This window comes from Phacochoerus africanus, chromosome 7 (assembly GCF_016906955.1).
Source record: "Phacochoerus africanus isolate WHEZ1 chromosome 7, ROS_Pafr_v1, whole genome shotgun sequence".
NCBI lineage: Eukaryota > Metazoa > Chordata > Mammalia > Artiodactyla > Suidae > Phacochoerus > Phacochoerus africanus.
Window position 1 is genome coordinate 96,894,033 of NC_062550.1, and position 21,832 is coordinate 96,915,864.

At 46.3% G+C, this 21,832-nt stretch overlaps 2 protein-coding genes across 7 annotated transcripts in view; both read left to right on the plus strand.

The window, feature by feature from the left end:
* The first annotated feature begins 1,390 nt into the window (after window positions 1–1,390).
* The window catches only part of POC1B (POC1 centriolar protein B), a 90,448-nt gene continuing 70,006 nt past the window's right edge, over window positions 1,391–21,832 (plus strand). For 2 of the 6 annotated variants that reach the window (XM_047788317.1, XM_047788319.1), the window contains exon 1: window positions 1,783–2,501. In XM_047788317.1, the coding sequence (XP_047644273.1) occupies window positions 2,369–2,501 (133 nt within the window). In that variant the 5' untranslated portion in view covers window positions 1,783–2,368. Of the gene's footprint in view, window positions 1,423–1,585; window positions 1,750–1,777; window positions 2,502–21,832 lie in introns of those variants that run through there. The other 4 variants (XM_047788321.1, XM_047788318.1, XR_007135970.1 and 1 more) reach the window with 4 other exon arrangements.
* On the plus strand, window positions 2,509–8,224 carry GALNT4 (polypeptide N-acetylgalactosaminyltransferase 4). Its single transcript, XM_047788315.1, has one exon. It carries the CDS (start codon window positions 3,083–3,085, stop codon window positions 4,829–4,831), a length of 1,749 nt encoding a protein of 582 aa, XP_047644271.1. The 5' UTR covers window positions 2,509–3,082; the 3' UTR covers window positions 4,832–8,224.

The following is a 21,832-nucleotide window of genomic DNA, read 5'->3' on the forward strand; positions in this document are numbered from 1 at the left end:
GTGGAGGTATGGATTCCACCCTTGGTCCAGTGCAGTGGGTTAAAAGATCTGGCATTGCCACAACTGAGGCTCAGATTCAATTCCTGGCCCTGGAACTTGCATAGGCTGCAGGTGTGGCCATAAAAAAAAAAAAAAAAAAACCTACTTAGAAGGGTACCTGTGTGGTGAGCATATCATAACAGGTGATAAGTTTTTTAAAAGTCAATTTTCAGGTGACAGGGCACCATGTAATTCTTTTTTCTTCTCTTCAACTGAAAACATGTTTTTTTTTTTTTTTGATAATTGGGGAAAAGGTTTAAATATTTTAACTGACAGAGGACACGCCGCCTAGACTAGAGCGATGTTTCTCATTGTACACAGCTGAGATTCTCATGACAATCACCTAAGTGGCTTATTGCATCTGCAGGGCCCTTGATCCCACCCCATATTCATGTATTTCTCAGGGCCAAATATACAGGAGATATTCAACCTACGTATACTTAAACTAATACTGTAGTCTAGAGCTATTTCCTGTTTGCTTAATTGGTGTATACGGTATTCATTGAAAATAATCCTGTCACTGGAAGAATAGAGATCCTGTAATTCTAGTGTGTATTACATCTTTCATTTGCATAGAGCGCTATCTTACCAGTTGCGGCCTATTACATGGTCTCAAGCTGCCAAGAATCTTTTAATGTAGTTTTCAGCTGAGTCCGTCACGCTTTCAGGCAGGGTAGAAAAGGATATGGATTTGGAACTAGAAGTGCTGCCTTTGTGTGATCTTTGACAATTCTATGTAAAAATATTTAAGAAAATATTTAATAATCTAGTTTATAAGTTGGAAACGTTGGATACATTTTGTAACTATCAATTCGTGGTGTCGCTGACGCTCAAATGATATTATGTGTAAGAAAGCCTACTGTAGAGATAGCTGTGGTTACTATGTGAAATGGTTATAGTTACTATAGTTACAATAATTTAAACAAAACAAAAAATGATTCTCAGTCTTCCTAAAGGCTTTAAATATGCTCCTGTTTCAATTTACTGCTCTAAAGCATACGCGCAAAGGAGCAGATTGGGATAGAAACATACAGCAGAAAAATATTAGGTGTAAGAACATTCATTCATTCATTCACGTTTATCCCAGCATTTACATTTATATTATGCCAGACACTGTGTGAAAAGTAATGATGAAGTAAATTCAAATCTATCCTTCAAAGTTGTAGTTCCTTTGCCTATGCTAATAAGTAGCAAGCTGGCCCATTTAGGGTCAAACTCCCTCCCGCGTCCTAACAAGCTGAAATTCGCGCGCGCTGTCTCTTTAACTTGTAATAGAACGCTGATTGCATCGATCACAGGCTCATTCCTCTTTCCCACCCTTGGGTTTCCTTTCCATCCCGGTTACTACCCTCCTTCCAGCGTCAAGCCGCGGGGAGCGCAGGTGTTAGTGAACTTTGGCTTTGTACTGTGGGGGCACCTGACACCCGCCTCCCCCCGGGGCGGGGGGAAAGGGGCGGGGCGTCCCGCCGGCCCGCTGGCTGAGGCCCAACTCTACCGCGCCGGCGGAGCCTCGGAGCTCGACAGGCCAAGCCTGGAGCGCGGGGTTTGACTGGGCCGCCGTTGTTGTAGTGACCGGGAGGCGCTGCCGCTCGAGGCAGACGGTTCCGGGCGCCGCACGGTCCCCCTTCCTACCCCATCCCCTCCCTTCCCCCGGTTCCCCCCGCGGGCCGGAGCCGGGAACCGACCACTCCCCCCATGGCCTCCGCCCCGGTAAGGACGGGCTGGGGCGCACCTCCCCGGAGCCGGTCCTGCGGGCTGGGGGGCCAGGTCAGGACCGCGCCCGCACCTGGCGGGAGATGGAGGCAGGTGTCCTCCGCCGGCTCCCGAGCCGCTAGCCTCTTGCCCCCGGCTCCAGGGCGCCCGCGACTCAACCTCCGCCGCTGGCGCAGCCGGCGCGCAGAGCCCTGGCCGGACTCCCGGGCGCTCCCCGCCGAGTCCCGGCGCTCAGACAGCCCGGGCAGCCCCATGGCCCCCAGAATTCTCTCAGGGTTTCCGTGGAGCGCCTGCGTCAGAATCACCTGGGAGGTTTTTCAAAAGTACCGAAGCGCGGGCCCCGCCTCGCACCTGCGGCTGCGTGCCGGCGGGAGGGGCCCCGGAACGTGCATTTCCGTGGCGCTGCCCGGGTGGTCTCCAGCGCGCGCTCGGTTCTGGGAAGCGCGAGTGGAGGATTTCGCCGGTTCTGCGGGGAAGGCGGAGCTCGGCCCACCCGCGTTGGGGTGGCCTCGTGGGATCGCGCGGGGCGCTCCTGCTCCGCACCCCCGCCGCAGATGTGGCCGGGCCCGGGCCGGCCCGCGGGGGAGGGGACAGCGTTGATCCCCGACCCTCCCCAATGCAAGGTCTGCACCTGCTTTCAAAATTTGCCAACTTCCCTTCCCAGGAGGACCCCGTTCTGGAGCGTTATTTTAAAGGCCATAAAGCCGCGATCACTTCCGTGGACTTTAGTCCCAACGGCAAACAACTTGGTAAGTTTTACTCTGTTTTTCTCTTTTTTGTGCTGAGACGCTCAAGCGGTTGGTACCCTTGCCTCCTGTCCACGCTTGGCCCCCAGGAGGACCTTTGAGGACCTATGGTGGAGGTGGTGTTGAGAGCGGCCCCAGACGCAGTGGGAGCCAGAATGGGCCGGAACCGGGGCCACCTTGGTCCTCTCGGCCCCGGCCCCCAGCCCTCCCCGCGGCGTCGCCTCTAGGCCTGGGCCTGGCCGACGACTTTCGCGAACCAACCACCAGGAGGAGTAAGTGGGAAGGGGAGGGGTTTATCCTCGACCCTGGGAGGGTGGGGTGTTGGCTGGAGAGTTTGTGAAAAGTTGTGAGACTAGCAGGAGGAAGTGGGGAGAGAGGAGTTGGGGCTGCGTCGGAGGCCGACCACCGGGAGGTCCCAGGTGACTCCCGGGAAGCCCCCGTGGCTGGAAGGGAGTCGAGCGTCTACGTGCACGGAGGGACCTGCTCGGAGGTTCGCTGCTACCTGAGACGGGAACTCAAGCTTCTGCGGGTCCGAAGCCTTTCTCCTGCGTGGTGACTCTGGTGGCTGCGTCTGTGCCCCAGCCATGAGGATCCGGATGGCCGTGAGATGGACGTGGGCAGGCAAAAGCTGCCTGCTGCTGGCGCTCTTAACGGTGGCCTATCTCCTGGTGGAACTCTCCGTCTCCACTTTGCAAGCCTCGGCAGGAGCCGGTCTCGCCAGGGAGAGGGGGTCAAGACAGCTCTCAGACTCTGGGAAAAAAGCAGTGGATTTGTCTCGCCCGCTTTATGAGAAGCCCCCTGCAGATTCTCATGCACTTGGGGAGTGGGGGAAAGGCAGCAAACTGCAGCTCAACGAGGGTGAGCTGAAGCAGCAGGAAGAACTCATTGAGAGATATGCCATTAATATTTACCTCAGTGATAGGATTTCCTTGCATCGCCACATAGAGGATAAAAGAATGTACGAATGCAAATCCAAGACGTTTGACTACAGGAGACTTCCCACCACTTCTGTTGTCATCGCTTTCTATAATGAAGCCTGGTCGACTTTGCTCCGCACCATCCACAGTGTTTTGGAAACGTCTCCCGCCGTCCTTTTGAAGGAGATCATCTTAGTGGATGACTTGAGTGACAGAGTTTATTTGAAGACACAACTTGAAACTTACATCAGCAACCTCGATAGAGTCCGCTTGATTAGAACAAATAAGCGGGAGGGGCTGGTTAGGGCTCGTCTGATTGGGGCCACTTTTGCCACTGGGGATGTCCTTACTTTCCTGGATTGTCACTGTGAGTGTAATGCGGGTTGGTTGGAGCCACTTTTGGAAAGGATTGCTGAAGATGAAACAGCCATCGTTTGTCCTGTTATAGACACCATTGATTGGAATACTTTTGAGTTCTATATGCAGACTGGGGAGCCTATGATTGGTGGGTTTGACTGGCGTTTAACATTCCAGTGGCATTCTGTCCCCAAACACGAAAGGGACCGGCGGAAATCGAGAATTGACCCTATCCGATCGCCCACCATGGCTGGAGGACTGTTTGCCGTCAGCAAGAAATACTTTCAGTACCTGGGAACGTATGACACTGGGATGGAAGTGTGGGGAGGTGAGAACCTCGAGCTGTCTTTCAGGGTGTGGCAGTGTGGAGGTAAACTGGAGATCCACCCGTGTTCCCACGTGGGCCACGTATTCCCCAAACGGGCACCGTATGCTCGGCCCAACTTCCTGCAGAATACTGCTCGGGCAGCGGAAGTGTGGATGGACGAGTACAAAGAGCATTTCTACAATCGAAACCCTCCAGCCCGGAAGGAAGCGTACGGAGATATTTCCGAAAGAAAATTACTACGGGAGCGGCTGAGGTGCAAGAGCTTTGACTGGTATTTGAAAAACGTGTTTTCGAATTTACATGTTCCAGAGGACAGGCCAGGCTGGCATGGGGCTATTCGCAGTATAGGTATCTCTTCTGAATGTTTAGATTATAATTCTCCTGAAAACAACCCTACAGGTGCTAACCTTTCACTCTTTGGCTGCCACGGCCAAGGAGGCAACCAATTCTTTGAATATACTTCAAACCGAGAAATAAGGTTTAATTCCGTGACAGAGTTATGTGCAGAGGTTCCTGAACACAAAAATCACGTGGGGATGCAGAATTGTCCCAAAGACGGGTCTCCTATTCCAGCCAACATTATTTGGCATTTTAAAGAAGATGGAACCATTTTTCATCCCCACTCGGGGCTGTGTCTCAGTGCTTACCGGACACCTGAGGGCCGACCTGATGTTCAGATGAGAACGTGTGATGCTGCAGATAAAAATCAAATCTGGAAGTTTGAGAAGTAGAAGAACACAACAGCACTTTCGACCTGAACTGCGCACAGCTTCAGGAAAGTCAGCCTTCAGAGAGCCTCAGTGAAGCTTTCTTTTATCAGCGTTCACCCCGTGGTCACCTACAGGAGCTCTGTAAAAGCTGTGGATCATTTTAGTATAAAACCCTGAAACTGGGTGCACAGACAGCTGCTGTTTAATATTTCAAAGTGCCTTACTTCTGGGTTGTTTTATTTAAGAGCTTTGTCAATGTGGCCTCCTACTTCTCTCAAAGTTGACTGTGACTTGAGATACGCAAAACATTTAAGGGCCAGACATGATATTAAAGAATGTTAAGCGTACAGGCAAAATGAGGGATGGTTTATGGTTGATGGTAAGTTCACAGGACATCCTATTTAAAAAAAAAAAAATGCAGTTTGTGCTATTGCTGTTTTGTTTGTACATAGAATTTGAGTTTCCTTTAGCTGGCATATTAAATTTTAGGTTTTGTCTCTTTTTTTATTCTAATTGTCCTTTACTCAAATAGAAATCAAGGAAAGTTAATCTTAAGGGCAAAGGCTTGGCTGAGACATATGAGTCATTTGTTGTGAACTTGAACGTGAGTTTGGAGGTCTTTTTAACACACTTGCATCTCAGAAAACTGTCCCCACTGCTGAATGAAATGGGAGCTATTTACCTTCCGCACTTGGCAAACTTGAGCTGTTGGACTTAACTGATCCCTATCGATACCTCAGATCACTCTGATTTTGTCAGCTGTCCTCTCTGTGAACTTATTTGTGTATTTAGGGCATTTTCTGATGGCACTTCCTTAAGCTCTAAATGTATTGGAGAGGGACTCATTCAGAATAATGTGCTTCTCTTTGTTAACTTTTAATCACTTAAAGTAAACACTTCATCACTTAAAATAAACACAATAGAGGCCAACTGTGTTTACTGAAATGTGTGAAACTGAAAGTGGGCCGGATTCTATGAAGGCTGTGGAACTCTGCTAGGAGATCTTGCAGATTAGGACTTTTTCAGGAATGATTTTAAGAAGACAAGGGGAGGCGTTCTCCTGTGGCTCTGTGGGTTCAAGACCCAGTGTTGTCACTGCAGCTGCTTGGATTACAAGGTTCGATCCTTGGCCTGGCAACTTCTGCATGCCGTGGCCAAAGTTTAAAACAATTTTTTTTTAAAAAGTGGGGGGAAAGATTGCCTTGGCAGTGGTGGAAGCTGCCTCCCTCCTTGTTTTCTGCAACTTGCCCTAAGCCTGATATTTAGGCAGCTGTCGGTAGTTGTGGGTGTATGACTGTAACAGAATGGATGGATGAATGAATGGGTCATCCGAGGAACCTGACTTTGGTCAAGTCATTTGATCAGGTGACTCAGTTTGGGCTTCAATTTCCTTCTTTGTAAACTGCGGGCACCGGAGCACATCCTGACGATTCCTTCCAGCGCTGAAGTGTTTCATTCATTGCGATCTTTCCAGCACGCTTATCTCCCCCCTGGTGTGGAGCGATGTTCAGTCCAGTTATGAAGCTGGAGAAAAATGGTTTTAAAAATTCAAGTGAGCTGAGCTCGACTGAAGTGGTTTAATTTATTGGATTGAGTAGAGAGTTGTTGTGGTCAGTGTTTGTATTCATTTTATTTTGACAATGACCGAACCCCTTTTTTGGTTTTTATCTGTCATCTTTCAAACTCTAAAAGTAATCTTGTGGGCTAAGAATATGAATATTTCCCAAACTAAAGTATTTGAGAGGTAAACATACGTAAGAAAAATTATTTTTTTTACTGGTTTTATTCCAGTATTATATCCAGAAATCACAAACTGAATTTAGAATTAAATTCCAATTAGTTCATTTTGGTCTAAATTTATGAAAAATGTGTCCTCCGTAAAGAATCAGCCTATAGTACTCATAAGTTGTTTTCAGTGTTTACTTGATGACTTGGAGAGTAGGAACTTTGTAAAATCTCATTTTAAGAAAAGTTTTTAGGATAATCATTTGAAAAAGTAAAAAGTGCTATGTATGTTGAATTTGTTTCTTTTTTGTTTCTTAAAATTAAAATGTGTTAGTAACTTTCTATATGTTTTATAGCAAAGAATTGTGAAAATTTCTTGTGCAATGTGCATGGTCCTGGGTGTGATTTAGGAAGGATTTACAGTATTGCTCTGAGTTTTGCAAAAGGGTTGACTGGCCTCAGGTATTCTGCTAAACCCACCTCACCCCTTGCTTGGTCTGCCTTCTTTTTTCTTTTGATGGCCACACCATAGCATATGGACGTTCCCAGGCCAGGGATTGAATCTGAGCTGCAGCTGGGCCAATGCCAAACCCTTTTGCCCACTGAAGGTCCTGGGAATGGAACCCACGACTCTACAGTGACCCAAGCTCCTGCTTTCAGATTCTTAACCCATTGCACCTTGGTGGGGTCTCCCTGCCTTTTTGGTTTTTAAATCACTCTTTCTTTTTTATTTATTTTGTTGTTCTTCTTAGCCTCCTATCAGGTGGGAGAACCTATTGGAATTATTTTTATTCTACTATCTTATTGCTCCTATCAAAAAGGAGAGGGAGCATTGAAAAATAAAGCACTTAATTCTTGATTCATCTCTTGCCTAAATTGCAGGGTGTGACCCATTAATCTTTTTTTTTTTTTTAATCTTTTTACGGCAACACCTGATGGAGCCACATCTGTGACCTATGCCACAGCTTGTAGTAACGCTGGATCCTTCACCCACTGATCGAGGCCAGAGTTCGAACCGAATCCTCACAAACACTAGGCTGGGTTCTTACCTTCCAAGCCACAGCGGGAACTCCCCATTAATCTTTTTGGAAGAAATTTTAGGCTAGTGTTTTCTTTATATCATTAATTCAGAATAGGTGGGCTCTTTGTTCCTCACAATCATGTAGGTATCAAATGAACAAGACGTTCACATTTTCGTATCTGCGCATTTCCAGTTTAATTCCTAAAACACACTGTAAAACGACAAAGTACATTTTGATTCCCTACTTCTAATTTATTGGTACCAAAGTTCTTTTTTGCTGTAGATAATTAAGAATTGATCTTTTAAGTTAATTTACATGCTTAAAAACAGTTTTAGTAAAAAAAAAAATTGGTAGACAAGAAGTTTCAACTTTAAATGGTCACCATGTTACTTAATATTCAATTCTATGAAAAGATTGACTATCTACATAGGCATTTTTTGCAGCCACTTAAAAAATGATAATCTAGTCATCTATAGGGTCTCTCTACTTCAAAAGAACTTGTTTGTGAAAGAAAATTTGTCTATGCACCTAGTAGTAGGCTCCTGAGTTATTATTACATGATGACAAATCAGACTTTTCTAGGTTGGTAATAAGAGGTTATTTTTAAGTGGTATACTTTTAGTTGGTTTACTATCTTAATTTTAATTAATAAAATATGTAGTTTTGACTTGTTTGTCCCTTTGAATTACTGTTTTAATAATATTTTAAAAGAGCACAAAGAATGTTGAGGTTCAGATTCATCTCTTTTGAACAACGAACTTTTTTCTGTGTGATGAGTGTTTTCCATCCTTTTTTTCATTTTGTTTATGATATTTGCAACACTGATGAAGACATATAAAATAAAATGTGTGCCTAATTATTTTTATAAATGGATTCCGCTGGTTTTAGTCTCTGGGATCACTCTTCGTGTGTACATATTTATCGCTGGTAACAGGAGTAAGTTAAGCTTGTGGTTATTTAAGCTATTTGACAATGCAGGCAATAGAATATAAACTAAAGTCGAATTTCATGTCTTATTTTGCGTGGTGTCATCAACCAGCAGGTATTCTGAACATTGCAGTACACATTCATTCATTAACCACCCAGAAACAAACTGGAAATGACCAGAGATTTCTGGGAGAAATTGGGGGCACCTCGAAAGGAAGAAAGTGGACACCTGAGCACACTAGCACAAATTTCAAAACCTGGGCTGAAAAGAAACATGTCTGTCCTATAGACTGCAGAGCCTCACGCCTCCCTCAACCTTCTCTCTGCGTCACCTTGTCCCTAAGTGCAATTTCCCGCCCATCAGCACCTGCCACTCCCTGGCCTGACACACTGCGTGAGCATTGCTGGTCTGAGGGCTCCGCTTAATATATCAGATGTCTTATAGCACATTTAGCATATGTGTGGTCAAGCAAAACTGATTTTACACTGATTTCTTGGTTTTTTTATATACACTTTAAAAAGTTACTATGAATGCGTGGGTTATGATTTTGTTAATAATGAGTAATACAGTGTTGCGAGTAAGTTTCTAAGTGACTGCAACTCTATGCAAATCATTTCAGCTCTGTGTGTTTCAGTTTCATGAATGTAAAAAAAGACTGGAAAATCCATAGAGACGGAACATTAGTGGTTGCCAGGGGCTGGGGGTGGAACGAATTGCTCATAAGGATGGGTTTTTGAAGGCTGTGGTGGTGGTGATGAGATGTTCTGAAATTCAATAGTGATAGCGATTGTACAGTTTGGGGCAAAACACTGAATTGTATACTTTAAAAGGATGAGTTTGTGATGTGTGAGTTGTATCTCAGTTAAAAAAAAAACTTCAGGGGAGAAAAAGAGATTGGAGAATTTCACATGTCTCAGAACAGATTGCTCATTTCTTTGTCCCTCTGTGCATGCTAGACTTTAAAACGGGCCAGCAGTATTTATTATTAATGCTTGAGTCATTCTATAATTCAGCAGAATTAAGGAAGTTAGACATCATTGTGAACCTCCCAGCTTAGTATTAGCCTGCAGCGGGACGTCAGTTTGTATTGGAGTTTTTCCTAAAATTTCAGAAAAACCTCAATCACTCCATTGGAATGGGAGGTAGAAAAATGATTATAAAAGGTGAAATGAGTGGGAGTTCCCTTCGTGGCTCAATGGTAATGAACCCTACCAGTATCCATGAGGATGTGGGTTTGATCCCTGGCCTCGCTCAGTGAGTTAAGGATCCAGCGTTGCCATGAGCAGCTGTAGTGTGGTCGCAGACGTGGCTCAGATCCCACTTTGCTGTGGCTGTGATGTAGGCCAGCAGCTGCAGCTCCAATTCGCTCCCTAGCCTGGTCACTTCCATGTGCCATGGGTGCCGCCCTGAAAAGACAAAAGACAAATGAGTTCCCAGAGTATAATTGTCCCTGGAGAACTGAAGATTAGAGAAGTCCTCCTAACTCATTAGTAACTGGGTTCTCCTTTTCCTTTTGTGCCCAGCTGGCCTTGGAGGGGCATCTACTGCAGGCCGGCAGTGTCCTCAGCTGTCTAATCATCCTTCTAACACAGCTACTTAGATTGATCCGATCCTCTTCAAGAAAGGAATAGTACTTAGTGGTCCTTTTCTTTCTTTCTTTCTTTTTCTAAAGTTGATTCTGCTGTGTGTCAGGGGCTGTCCTGTGCTTGACTGTACATTCAGAAGTGTACAAAACAGGTGTGTCCCTTACAGTGATAAGAGGACTTCATGGTCCAGTGATAGAGACAAATATTAACAAGTAAACATGCAAATCATGTGCAGGTACAGCTTGAAATGGGAGAATAATTGAATGCTGGGAAGAAAAAGTAGAATTCTTTAAGGGATGATGGCTGGCGAGACATACTTCAGTTCATGGAGTCAAAAACCCTTCTCTGTGGAAGTGAGACTGCACTCAACACCTGCAGGAGGAGTTAGGCAAAGACTAGAGACTGAGGAGCACAGGCAGAAATCAGGGTGGGCAAGAGCTTGTCCTTGATCAAGGAAATAAAAGGCCAGAATGGGTAGAGCCTGTAAACGGAGGAGAAAAGCGAGCTTTGGGAGGTGAAATTGCAGGAGGAGGCAGAGGCAGCTTGTCTAAGTCTTTGGAGGCTACGGTGGGTTAAAGGGTGACCATCCTTCCAAAAGATAGGCCCATGTCCTAACCCCTGAAACCTGTACAGATGACCTTATTCGAAAGAAAAGAGCTTGGCAGATGTCATCAAGGATCGGGGTGGCCCTAAAATGAGACTCACAGAAGAGATAAGAGGAGCAGGCCAGACGAAGCCAGGGACAGAGGTTGGCATGGTGAAGCCACCAGCCCCAGGGGCTCCTGAAGGCACCAGAAACTGGAAACGGCCAGGAACTGTTAGAGGGAGTGTGGTCCTGCCGACGCCTTGACTTTTGACCTCTGGCCTCCAGAACCGTGAGAGAATAAATTTCTCTTGTTTTAAGCCACCAAGTTTATGGTTAGTTGTTTTGTGTGTGTGTGTGTGTGTCTTTTTGTCTTTTTAGGGCCACACCCACGGCATAAGGCGATTCCCAGGCTAGGGGTCCAATCGGAGCCACAACCGCTGGCCTACCCCAGAGCCACAGCAGCAAAGGATCCGAGAGACATCTGCAACCTGCCCCACAGCTCACAGCAACACCGGATCCTTAAGCCACTGAGCGAGGCCAGGGACCAAACCCACATCCTCATGGATGATAGTCAGGTTCGTGAACCACTGAACCACTACAGAAACTCCGTTTGTGGTTATTTGTTGTGGCAGCCACAGCAAACTAAGGCAGAGGCTGTGTTTGAGGATTTTGTTCTGAGAGTTTTGGAAATTTGTTGAAGGATTTTAAAGGAATGGCGACCTGATTTATACTTGAAAAGGATCCCTCTGGTTACTCTGTGGAGCTCGAACTACTGTGAGTAGAGAAATCAATTAGGAGCTCTTAGAGGAACACCAGTAGGAGGTGATGGGTTCGGATCCGGATGGTGGTCTTCAAACCAGGGTGATAGGCTGGGATGGGGGAGGCGTGGGAGGAACTAGCCTACCGATCGTGTTGAAAAGTCATGGGGCTCGATGAGGTCACCTGCGAAGGACATAGAACAGTGAAGGCAGATGGCCTGTTGCTGGGTCCTAAAGATTCCTGTAGATGAGAAGAAGAAATAGCAAAGGAATCAAAGAAGGACTAGTCATTGAAATAGGAGGGAAAGCCAGTCTAGTAGGGTATCAGGAATGTCAAGGTATGAGGTATGGGGTAAAAATGTTGGAGACAAGAGGAGGATATGAAAGAGTTATTGGCGAGCCGGGGGGGTGCTCTTGCGCCCCACTGGGCAGTGTAGAAGATCCGTGTAAAACCAGGGGCAGCGAATTGATGGCATTCCCAATCCTTCTGGGAGTGTGTGTAGCAGTTCTCACCGGCACGGATCACAGTCTCAGAAAAGGCAGAGTCACGGGGATTTTGCCCAGGGGAATGTGAAGGAAGGAAGCAAAGTCAGAGGATGGAATATACATGTCAGAGGGGGTTTATAAACTGGATAAGGAGAGAAACGAGTCTTATCAACTGGGGAGAGAAATGAAGATAGTGAACGAGAGCCTCAGTGGAGAGGGTAGGTCAGTGGGTTGGAGATCGGGATGAGGCAGAAGCTACTGGACGAGCAAGCTCTAAGGGAGGCGTGGTGTCGGGATGAGTGGGTTCCACTTAGGGATCAGGGGAGTGTTCCTTGTGCTGGTGACAAGACCCAGGTGTGACCATGGGTGGGCTGCTGAGGAAGCGTGGAAGGAAAGGTCTTTGGAGGGGCCTGGTTGTCCCCTTGGTCGGCAAAGTTCTTCACCACCTCACTCCACTTGGCTGGCTCCTTCTTGTCTTCCACTTAAAATGCCACTCAGCCCTCCATCTGAACTGGGTACTCTATGCCCACACGAAGTTCTGATTTTGACATCCTGCTTTGGCTTTCACGTCTCTTAGCACAATTTAGAATATGCAAAGCCTGCTTCTTGCTTTGTCTCTCTCTTCTCCACTGAAACTTAAGCTCCCTATTTAGGGACTGTGCCTATTTTGTTACTTAGGACTCACCCTTCCCCCACCCACTATGCCTTACGTGACCTAGGGCTGAGAGATCTATTGAACAAAACTAATGATGCCAGGAGTTGGAATGGAGAGAAAGATGGACCTGAGGCAGTGACAAAGGAAATGATTGTTGCTTGAAAGGGTTTCCGGGAACTTGGTGTCCTCCAGCAGAGTCCAGATAGGAGAAGAGACTTGCAGAGAGGAAGGTGTGTGAATAAGGGAAATCCTACAGTGGGTGTGTCTCTGGCCCAGGGGTAGAAGGAGAGAGGCCTGGGTACCAGGATCCGCTAAGGGGCTCTCTGGCGCATCATGGATGTGAGTGCAGGATGGTTGATGACCAGAGCAGCTTAAGACCTGATTCCTGGCCATGACCAGAGGAAACAGCCAGGCTGGAGGAAACACCCGCCGAAAGTACGGTGGCCCTTGGAAAGTGGCGGGTGCTTGAGTGTCACAGGATGGGTTGGGAGGTGGTCAGAGGGGAGAAGAGGGGAGAAAACAATAACCCGTAAAAAGTCATCCCTTTTTATGGAGACAGAAACTGGAAGTTCAGTAACTTTGCTGAAGCTGTCTATCAAGCAGCAGAGCCTGGCTAAACCTGATTTCCAGTTGGCTTCTGGAGCCATTCTCTCTTCTCTTAGGCCCGTTGCCCCAGAGAGCCACACTCAAGTTTATGCAAACATCAGGAGAGTTAAAAAGCACTTTCATATGATTTGCACAATCTGGGCTGCACTTTAGAAGTTTCCACTTAAAACTACATATTTTAACGTTGACCTTATCACCTTGTATTCCTTTTGCATTCAAGGTTAGCCCGTCCTTGACGCATTCGTTGCTTATGTAATCTCTGAGATTAAATAGGAATAAATGAGGGTGTAGAACAAGTTTATTTTTCCTTTTTCTGACGGAATAGAAGCAGAATGAGAGTGTGAATTTTTCATTTGTTTTCCTCGCAGTGAAGCCATAGTAAAAATTTGCCAGAAATTCTTGACCTATGCTGGTTCTCGATGGCATCCTGTGTGGTAGCATTACTGAAGTTCCTCCTCCTGTCACGGTTTTCAAAATCACTCTCAAGTGCTCACGTCATTTTGGGAACGCCCCGAGAGGCTGTCGTGGAGGGCGGCATCTCTCCGAGTCCCACAAACATCAGACTTGAACTGCGGAAGTGGTCGAAAGTTCAGATTCCTGGGTCTCACTCCAAAGAATGTAACTTACTAGAAACACATGTTTTAACAGTGAGTGTCCCCCGTCACTCCAACGGGGATCAGCCCCAGCTCTTCTCAGAGCCCTGGGTTCTTGGTGAAAGGCCCAGACGTCAGCGTCTGGTAGAACTGGTAGGCTCCTCCTTGGCCTCCGCGTGCCCACGGGCAAGTTACCTCACCTCACCAAGCCTCGTGTCCACATCCAGAAAAGAGAGGTAGTGATAGTTGGCCTCCTTGTCGTGAGGATTACACAAAAGCAGGTTTTTCCAAGTTCTTAAAAGCACTTGGCCCGTAGCGACAACTTCCTAAGGCTTTGTGTTAGGACTCTTGTCAGCCCTCCTTGGGATATAGAATTTGAATACGTTAAATTTCCCCAGATTGTTACTACTGATGATTATGTTTAAAGCACCCGCAGCTCCTTTGAGACTCTGCTTAGGCTAGTAAGCTGCTTACTTAGCGTCAGCAAGCAGGCCACGTCTTCCCTCAGTCAGGGCAGAGGCATTTTAAGTTGGTGCCATCACTTAATTATACTCTTTCCTGGAACTTGGATCGAACAAACTAATTCTGAAAGTCCTTGACGGGATATTAAAGTTTTTCTAATTGCGATGAGGGTATTTTCTTGTTATTGTATAAAACAGTCTTCCTTCCATCTGGGTCTATGGATGTGTATGTCTGGGAATTAGGTTTCTCTTCTTAAAAAAATATTTATAGTGAACTCCTTCTTGTAGATTTCTTTAGAAGATTTCCTTGTTTTTATTTCCCTGAAGAAGATGGTGCAGTGTTTCTGTTGTGACTCAAAGACCAGCGTGAACCTGGAAACGCAACAAAAAGTTCAAAATCGTGGTGCCCTCAGACTGAAGAGCGGAGTTCCATTCTGGGGGTGCCCTTTAAAGCAGGATGTAATGGGGGTAAAAAACATATTGAGGGACTTCAGAAATAATTGAAAAATTCAAGAATTTCTCCATGAAGGTGATTGAGTTATTAGCATTCTCTGGACTATGGAATGAAAAGGCCTAAGAGGGATATAATCCAACTTTATAAACATAGATCTTTTTAGTAAATTCTAAAATATGTACCCTTTGACCCATCAATAATTCTCTTGGAGATTTATCACAGTGAAGTTTTGCACATGTCAGAAATGACCCAGGTACATCACAGCATCGTTTGTAAAAGCACAGGACAGTAAACCATCTAAATCAGGTAGACGGAGCAAGTCTGTCAGGGTACAGCCACACCGTACAACACTGTGCTGCTATTGGAAGACTAAGACTAGAGTTCCTATTGTGGCTCAGTGGGTTAAGAACCTGACTAGTATCCATGAGGACACGCGTTCGATCCCTGGCCTCACTCGATGGGCTAAGGATCCAGCATTGCCGTGAGCTATGGTGTTGGTTACAGGATGTGGCTCAGATCCCACGTTGCTGTGGCTGCGGTGTAGGCCGGCAGCCGCAGCTTTGAGTTGATACCTAGCCTAGGAATCTCTGTATGCTGCAGAGGCGGCCCTGAGGGGAGAGAGAGGGAAAAAAAAAAAGACTAAGTCTGACTTCTGCCTCCAGTCTTGATGGTAACTGGTAACCAGACTTGTCCTCCAGCTGAAAACGACTGTGAAACGAGACAGAACATGCGGCAGCTGTTTCCAGGCATTGAGCAACAGAGGGTGAAGTGGTGCTCCTTGCAAGAGGGAGCCCAAGGCGAGCGCCCTCCGCCCCCTCCACGGCCTTGGCTTTTTCTCTGGGGACTTTCTTCTGCGGCACAGCAGAGACCGAGCTGAAGCTGAAGCGGGGACAGCCTGGCTGAGCTAAGGCGGAGGAGGTCTCAGTTCTGGCTGTCTCAGGGCTGAAATGTGTGTAGCAGGATTCCTGAGAAGTCACTGCTGAGTTGGGAAGGTGGCATCAGATGGTTCTGGGGGCTGCTGTGCCACGGTTTTGGCTGAGGTGCCAGTCGAGGGTCTGAGGTCCAGCAGAGAATGGTGATGCCAGGGAGCGTGCCTGGCTGGATGCCCCTGCAGATCTGCTCAGACAGAGGGGAGGTCTCGCTCAGCACTTGAGGGCACTTCAGGCCAGACACCCGGGAGGCTAGGCCTTAGGCAGTAGGACCACACCTGAAATAAAGGGCATGCCCCAAACCAAAGTGGGTCCTTTCTAACCAAGGGTAAACCCAAGTCCAACAAGATCGAAAGGGAGGCTGGATAACTGCAGCCCGAACTCTATTTGGCAGGATTGCTCTTGGCAGTGGGGTGGGTTAGCGATGCTGACATCGTTTGTGTTCTCTACACTTGCACAAAAATACATTGAGTGTAATGTAAGCTAGTTGTTTTGTTTGTTTGTTTTTTGTTTTTTTGTCTTTTTAGGGCCCGAGCCTGCAGCATACGGAAGTTCCCAGGCTAGGGGCTGAATCAAAGTTGCAGCTGCCAGCCTACACCACAGCCACAGCAGTGTGGATCCAAGCTGCATCTGTGACCTGCACCACAGCTCAAGACAATGCCAGGTCCTTAACCCACTGAGCGAGGCCAGGAATTGAACTCACGTCCTCATGTATACTGGTTAGGTTCATGACCACTGAGCCACAGTGGGAACTTCTGAGCCAGGTTTTTTACTGTGGGGGAAGGGAGTTATAAATGTGAGAAGGAAGGCTGGAATGTATTCTGTACTGTTAGACTGAAATTGAAATTAAAATGAACTCATGGTTTTTAATATCTGTATTTCTACATTTGGGCAGGTACAGTTTTTTATATCTGATTTCTCAGTTCTGCCGCCAGATCTCTGTTTATACCGTATCACTATGTCGTGTGCCAGGAACTAGCCTGGTGTCGTGTGCATGTCAGATGTACCTCAACATCAGATTCATAGCAAAAGAGGGCAGATCCGTGGTGACCAGAGGAAGGGGTGAGAAGGGGAATTGGATGGATTAAGGTGGTCCAAAGGTACAAACTTCGAGTTATAAGAAAAAAAAAAAAGTACTAGAGATGTGATGTACAACATGAAAAATATAATGAACACTGTTCCATGTTGTACGTGAAAGTAAATTCTAAGCGTTCTCATCACGAGGACGGAATGTTTTTGCTCTTTCAAGCGAGGTGATGGATGTTCCTTGCACTTAGCGTGGTAATCATTGGAAGGATGAGAGTCCAGTCATTATGCTGGACGTCTCAGCTTCCACAGTGCCCTTATGTCAGTTGCACCTCGATAAAACTGGAAGAAAAGAAAAATGATCTAAACAGCAATGCCTTTAGACATATATTTGTTTAAGCACATGGAAGGATACTCAAGAAAATGAGTATTGTCCCTCCTCTGTGCTTAAACGAATCTATTCAATATGCCTCTAGGAAGGGGAGCCAGGTGGCTAGGGGCTGGTGAATAATCTTGTAATATGAGAAGTCTGTAGCATATGCATTGATTACCAGTAGAAAAGATAATGTAACAACATGTTGGAGCAAAGTTGGAGGCACTACCATTTCTTTCCCCGAAACAGGTATTCTTTCCAGAGCAAACCTCTAATGAACTGTAGTTGGTTGTGGTTAAAATCAATGAGGGAGAGAGCTCTGGTTGACTAAAGAAAGTTAGTGCTCCCTGAGGGCACACAGGAACTGTTGGCCTTTTGGACACTAAGGAGATCAAACCATTAGTAGGCTCTTTGTTGTCATCTACAGAGACACAACTGGCCTGTAGGTGAGTGTGGACTTTGTCCTTTCTTTTGTCCTAATGAGGATTTCTTGAAACAATAGATTATTGTTGTGGAATATAAGTAAGTTTTTTTTTTTTTTTTTTAATGGTTAGATTTACTAGCTAAACTTTTAACTTCCTCCCTTTGATAGTTTATCTCAGAATAGACCATTCAGATGACGATTGGGTACGAGCTCTGACATTTTAAATGCTGTGGCAATGTTTGCAGAGGGTGCGGTTCGCTGGAAATGTAGGAAAGCAAATCGCAAGTTGCCCCTGCACAGCCTTGACGACAATCCTCAAATGTCTTTAGTACATGGCACTGAGGTTTGGTGGGGCAAGGTTAAGGAAGTAAGAGGGAGAATTCAGTGTCCGTTTTCATAGTTTCTCCTGAGAATGCATTCGTGGGCCTTTTGTGGATTGGTAGTCTTTTTTTGCCGTTTTCTTGAAATTTGGAAGAAAACATAAGAGCGTACCCGGAGCCACACAGTTATAACTGGGACGTCTTCTCTGCTTCTGGTGTTTCCTGAGTGATGGGCTCCCACATGCCCCCTCTCCCTGAGGTTCAGCTGGCCCTGTCCTCGGAAGCCGTCTGTCCATCCTGTTCTCTCCGTCACTTCTATTCAGTAGGCCTCACGCTCAGCAATAGCAAATGTGGCTTCAACGTGGGTTTATAGCCATTAACTCTGAAGTGAGATTTTGAGCGTCCGCTCTGGTTGAGATGTCCCTGTCCTCTTCTGACAAAATATGTGCAGGCCGAAGTCCTGTGTCACCCTCTTATTCTTATCGCTCTGCCTGCCTCCCTGTCATCCATGGAGTACTGGGGACCCCTGTCAAGCTTCACCGAGTTCATGAATCTGTTGAGAATTTTAACTCACTCCACTGCCTTCCTCCCATTTTCTCTTCAACCCACAACATTCCGGCTTTGATCCCACTACTTCCCTCTAACAGGTCTTAATGCAAAACCAGCATTTGCTCCTCGGGCCCAGGGCTGGCTTCTTGGGCAGATGAGCTGAGTCGTTGCACAGGCCCCACACTGGCTTAATGCTCTGATATCACTGTCTTGAAATTTGTAATCATTTTTCTACAAGGACCCCACAGTCACATTTTACACCGGACCCCACAAGTTACGTCCCTAGTCTTGTTCGGGCCTGATCTTCCCGAAGCTCTGCTGAGCCCTTGACACAGCCCTTGACCTTCTTGGAACACGCCCTGAACTCCTGGACACCCCCCCATCTCCTTGCCTCTCCTAGTCCATTTCTGGTTGCTTCCTTTCACTTCCTTCTCTCTGGGTTAAGAACCTTCCCCCTTTTCTTTATGTAGACTCGCTGCACGAGTAATCCTGCCCGGTTTCCAGGCGGTTTCCAGGGTTTCGCACGTTATCTAGACGGCTGGTGCTGACAGTAACAAAAAGGAAAAACGAAAACGATGACAGCTACGTTTGAGTGTTTTCCATGTGCCAGGGACATGAGTTACAACTGTTATTTCATTTACTCCTTTAAATGCCTTAATCTCATTGAATGTCTCTAAGTTCTCCTGGTTGCCCAGGCCAAACAGCCAGGCATCTCTAGTTTCTTTTCTTTTTCTCCCCCTCGCATCTGATGTGTTTGCAGGCCTCATGGCCTTGCGTCTACACTATGCCCTGGTTTTAACGACGACTCCTTCAGCCGCCTCTAGCTTCGGCTGCATCGTCCCGACAGCCTCCGCACTGATTCCCTTCTTCCCCGGACTGTGAGCCACGCAGTGGCTGGGGTGAGATTATTTGTTTGTTTTGTCGGAACATTTTATTGAGGTATAAGTTAGCTGCTAGAATTGGACAACTGGCTGCATTTTCGCGGTGTGACGGGCCCGTCTGGCCAAGCCCGCCTCCAGCCCCTGTCCTCCCTCCCCGCCTCCCACACACTCGCTCTGCCGACTCTTGAGCCCACGGACGCGTCGCTTCTTCTTGAACTTCACCTCCGTGAAACGTAATTGCATGGTAGGTGCACAGTAGGAGTGCACCACACTTTATGTTTCCCTTTTCCTTTGGCGGACAGTCAGGTTTCTGGTTGTGGTCTGCTTTGAGCAGTACTTCCACAGACATTTTTGCACATCCTCTGCTAAGCATGTGTAAGAATCTCCGTAGGTATCCACCTAGGAGCGGAATTGCTGCGTCGGATGGTACGTGTCCAGTGCACGTCAGTAAACATAAACGCGTCTTCCCAGGATGCATATCACCAGCAGCACGATACGAAAGCTCCCGTTGTACATGCTCACCACGATTTGGGGCTCCTTATCTTTTTTCTCGTAGCCTTTCTAAGGAGTGTGTAGCGCTACCGCATTTGTGGTTTTAATTCGCACTTTACAAGTGAGTCATAGATTTGAGCACCTTTCTTAGGTTTATTGGCCATTTGAACATCCTCCGTTACCAAGTACCTGTCGAAGACCTTGGCCTGTTTGCCTGCTGTATTCTCCTGCCTTTCCTTATTGACTTGTGGGATTATATGTTCTGTGTTATACAATGGATTCATGTGTATCTTTTTCCTCTCTGTGCCTCGCCTTTCACTGCTTAGTGGTGTCTTTCAATGAACAAGTTTTCTTAATTTTAGTGTCGTGCGCCCTTGCGTTCTTTTCTTTCAGTGACTTTAGTCACTTAGTAATTTTCATGTCTGGCTTTAGCAGTCATCGCCCACCCCGGTGGCCACGCCGATATTCTCCTAAGCTCTCTTCTAAAGCGTGCTGTTCTACCCATCGCATGTAGAGCTGCAGTCCTTATGGAACTATTTTTGTGTATGGCAGAAGGTGCAGAGGTCAGAATGCATAGTTTTCCTTGTGAATACCCAGTTGACCCATTTTTGGCAAAGACCATCTTTTGCTCGCTCTCAGAGTGGCAGTTTTCTTACATTGGATCACCAGGTCCCCATGCTCGGACTCCCTCTATGGCTTAGAGTGAAATACACGCCTCTCACCGTGGCGCCTTGCCAGCATCCGCCTCCTTCGGGCTTCTATCCCTTGTTCTCTGTTTCTCCCCACCCCTGCGGACACGCCCGTCTCCTTGCGATTCCTCAGGCTGCCAAGTGCATTGCTGGCTCAGGCTCTCGCACGTGGGGTTCCTTCTGCCCAGGGTGCCCTGGCTTCACATCTTAGCCTGGATCGCTCCTCGTTTGACTCAAGTCTCTGCTCGAATGTCCAGTCCTTGGAAAGGATCACCAACCAACGCGTGTAACACTGAGAATATGAATAAAAGGTATAAGCTTCCCCTTATAAGGACTCGTGATATGACGCACAGCATGATTAATCTAATTAACACTGCTGTATATTATCTATGAAAGGTGTTGAGAGTAAATCCTAAGTGTTCTCATCACAAGGAAAGAATTTTTTTTCTGTTTCTTTAATGAGAAATATGAGATGATGGATGCTCTTTAAATCCGTTGTAATCATTTTGTGATGTAAATCTTAAAACTGGAAGAAAAAAATAAATGAAAGTCCTCTGGACAAGTATAATTTTACTCATGAACTATCTCCTTCTACTCTACTGTGATTCCTTGAGGGTAAGATTGTGTCTTATTTCCTTTTTAGATCTTATTTGTAGCTTACCTTAGAACGGAAATAGAGTCCTAAGTATAATGCATGTGATAATTCATTCTTTTCCCTATTTTGTCCACATTAGCCCAAGATAATTCAAACCCTGATTTATTTAATAATATGATAAGCTGTAATAGAATATCAGCTTTTTGTACTTTAAAAAAACAAGGTAGTATACAGCTTATAAACTCACTTTATTTTATGTGGAAACAATGCTCAGGCCACATCCAGATGAATTTTATCTACGGCAAAGGGACTTAGAGGATATTCAGTGACTCTTTTTGGTTTTTTTTTTTTTGTTTGTTTGTTTTTAGGGCTGCACCCACAGCATATGGAGGTTCCCAGGCTAGGGGTTGAATTGGAGCTGCAGCTGCTGCCAGCCACAGCCACAGCCACAGCCAGGTCCAAGCCGCGTTGCTGCGACCTACACCACAGCTCACAGCAATGCCAGATCCTTAACCCACTGAGCGAGGCCAGGGATTGAGCCTGTGTCGTCCTCATGGTTCCTAGTCAGCTTCGTTCCTGCTGAGCCATGACAGGAACTCCTTCAGTGACTTTATTTTTCCCTTCTCATAGTAATACTAGTTTTTTCCAGACATTCTAAATCTAGTGATTTAGTGATTCTCATTGACCTGGTTCCTATCATTAGGGCTATTTGGGGCTACATGCATTTATAAAATTTGGTTTGGGAGCAAGAATTAGATCTGTCTTTGAATTATTTATTTCTTCATGTTTTGTCTAAGGCATTGCTTCCATTTGTTTTCCTTTTCTTAAAGCCTTAAGCTAATGTCTAAAACACATGATCCCTTTATCAATTGTAGAATAGCATA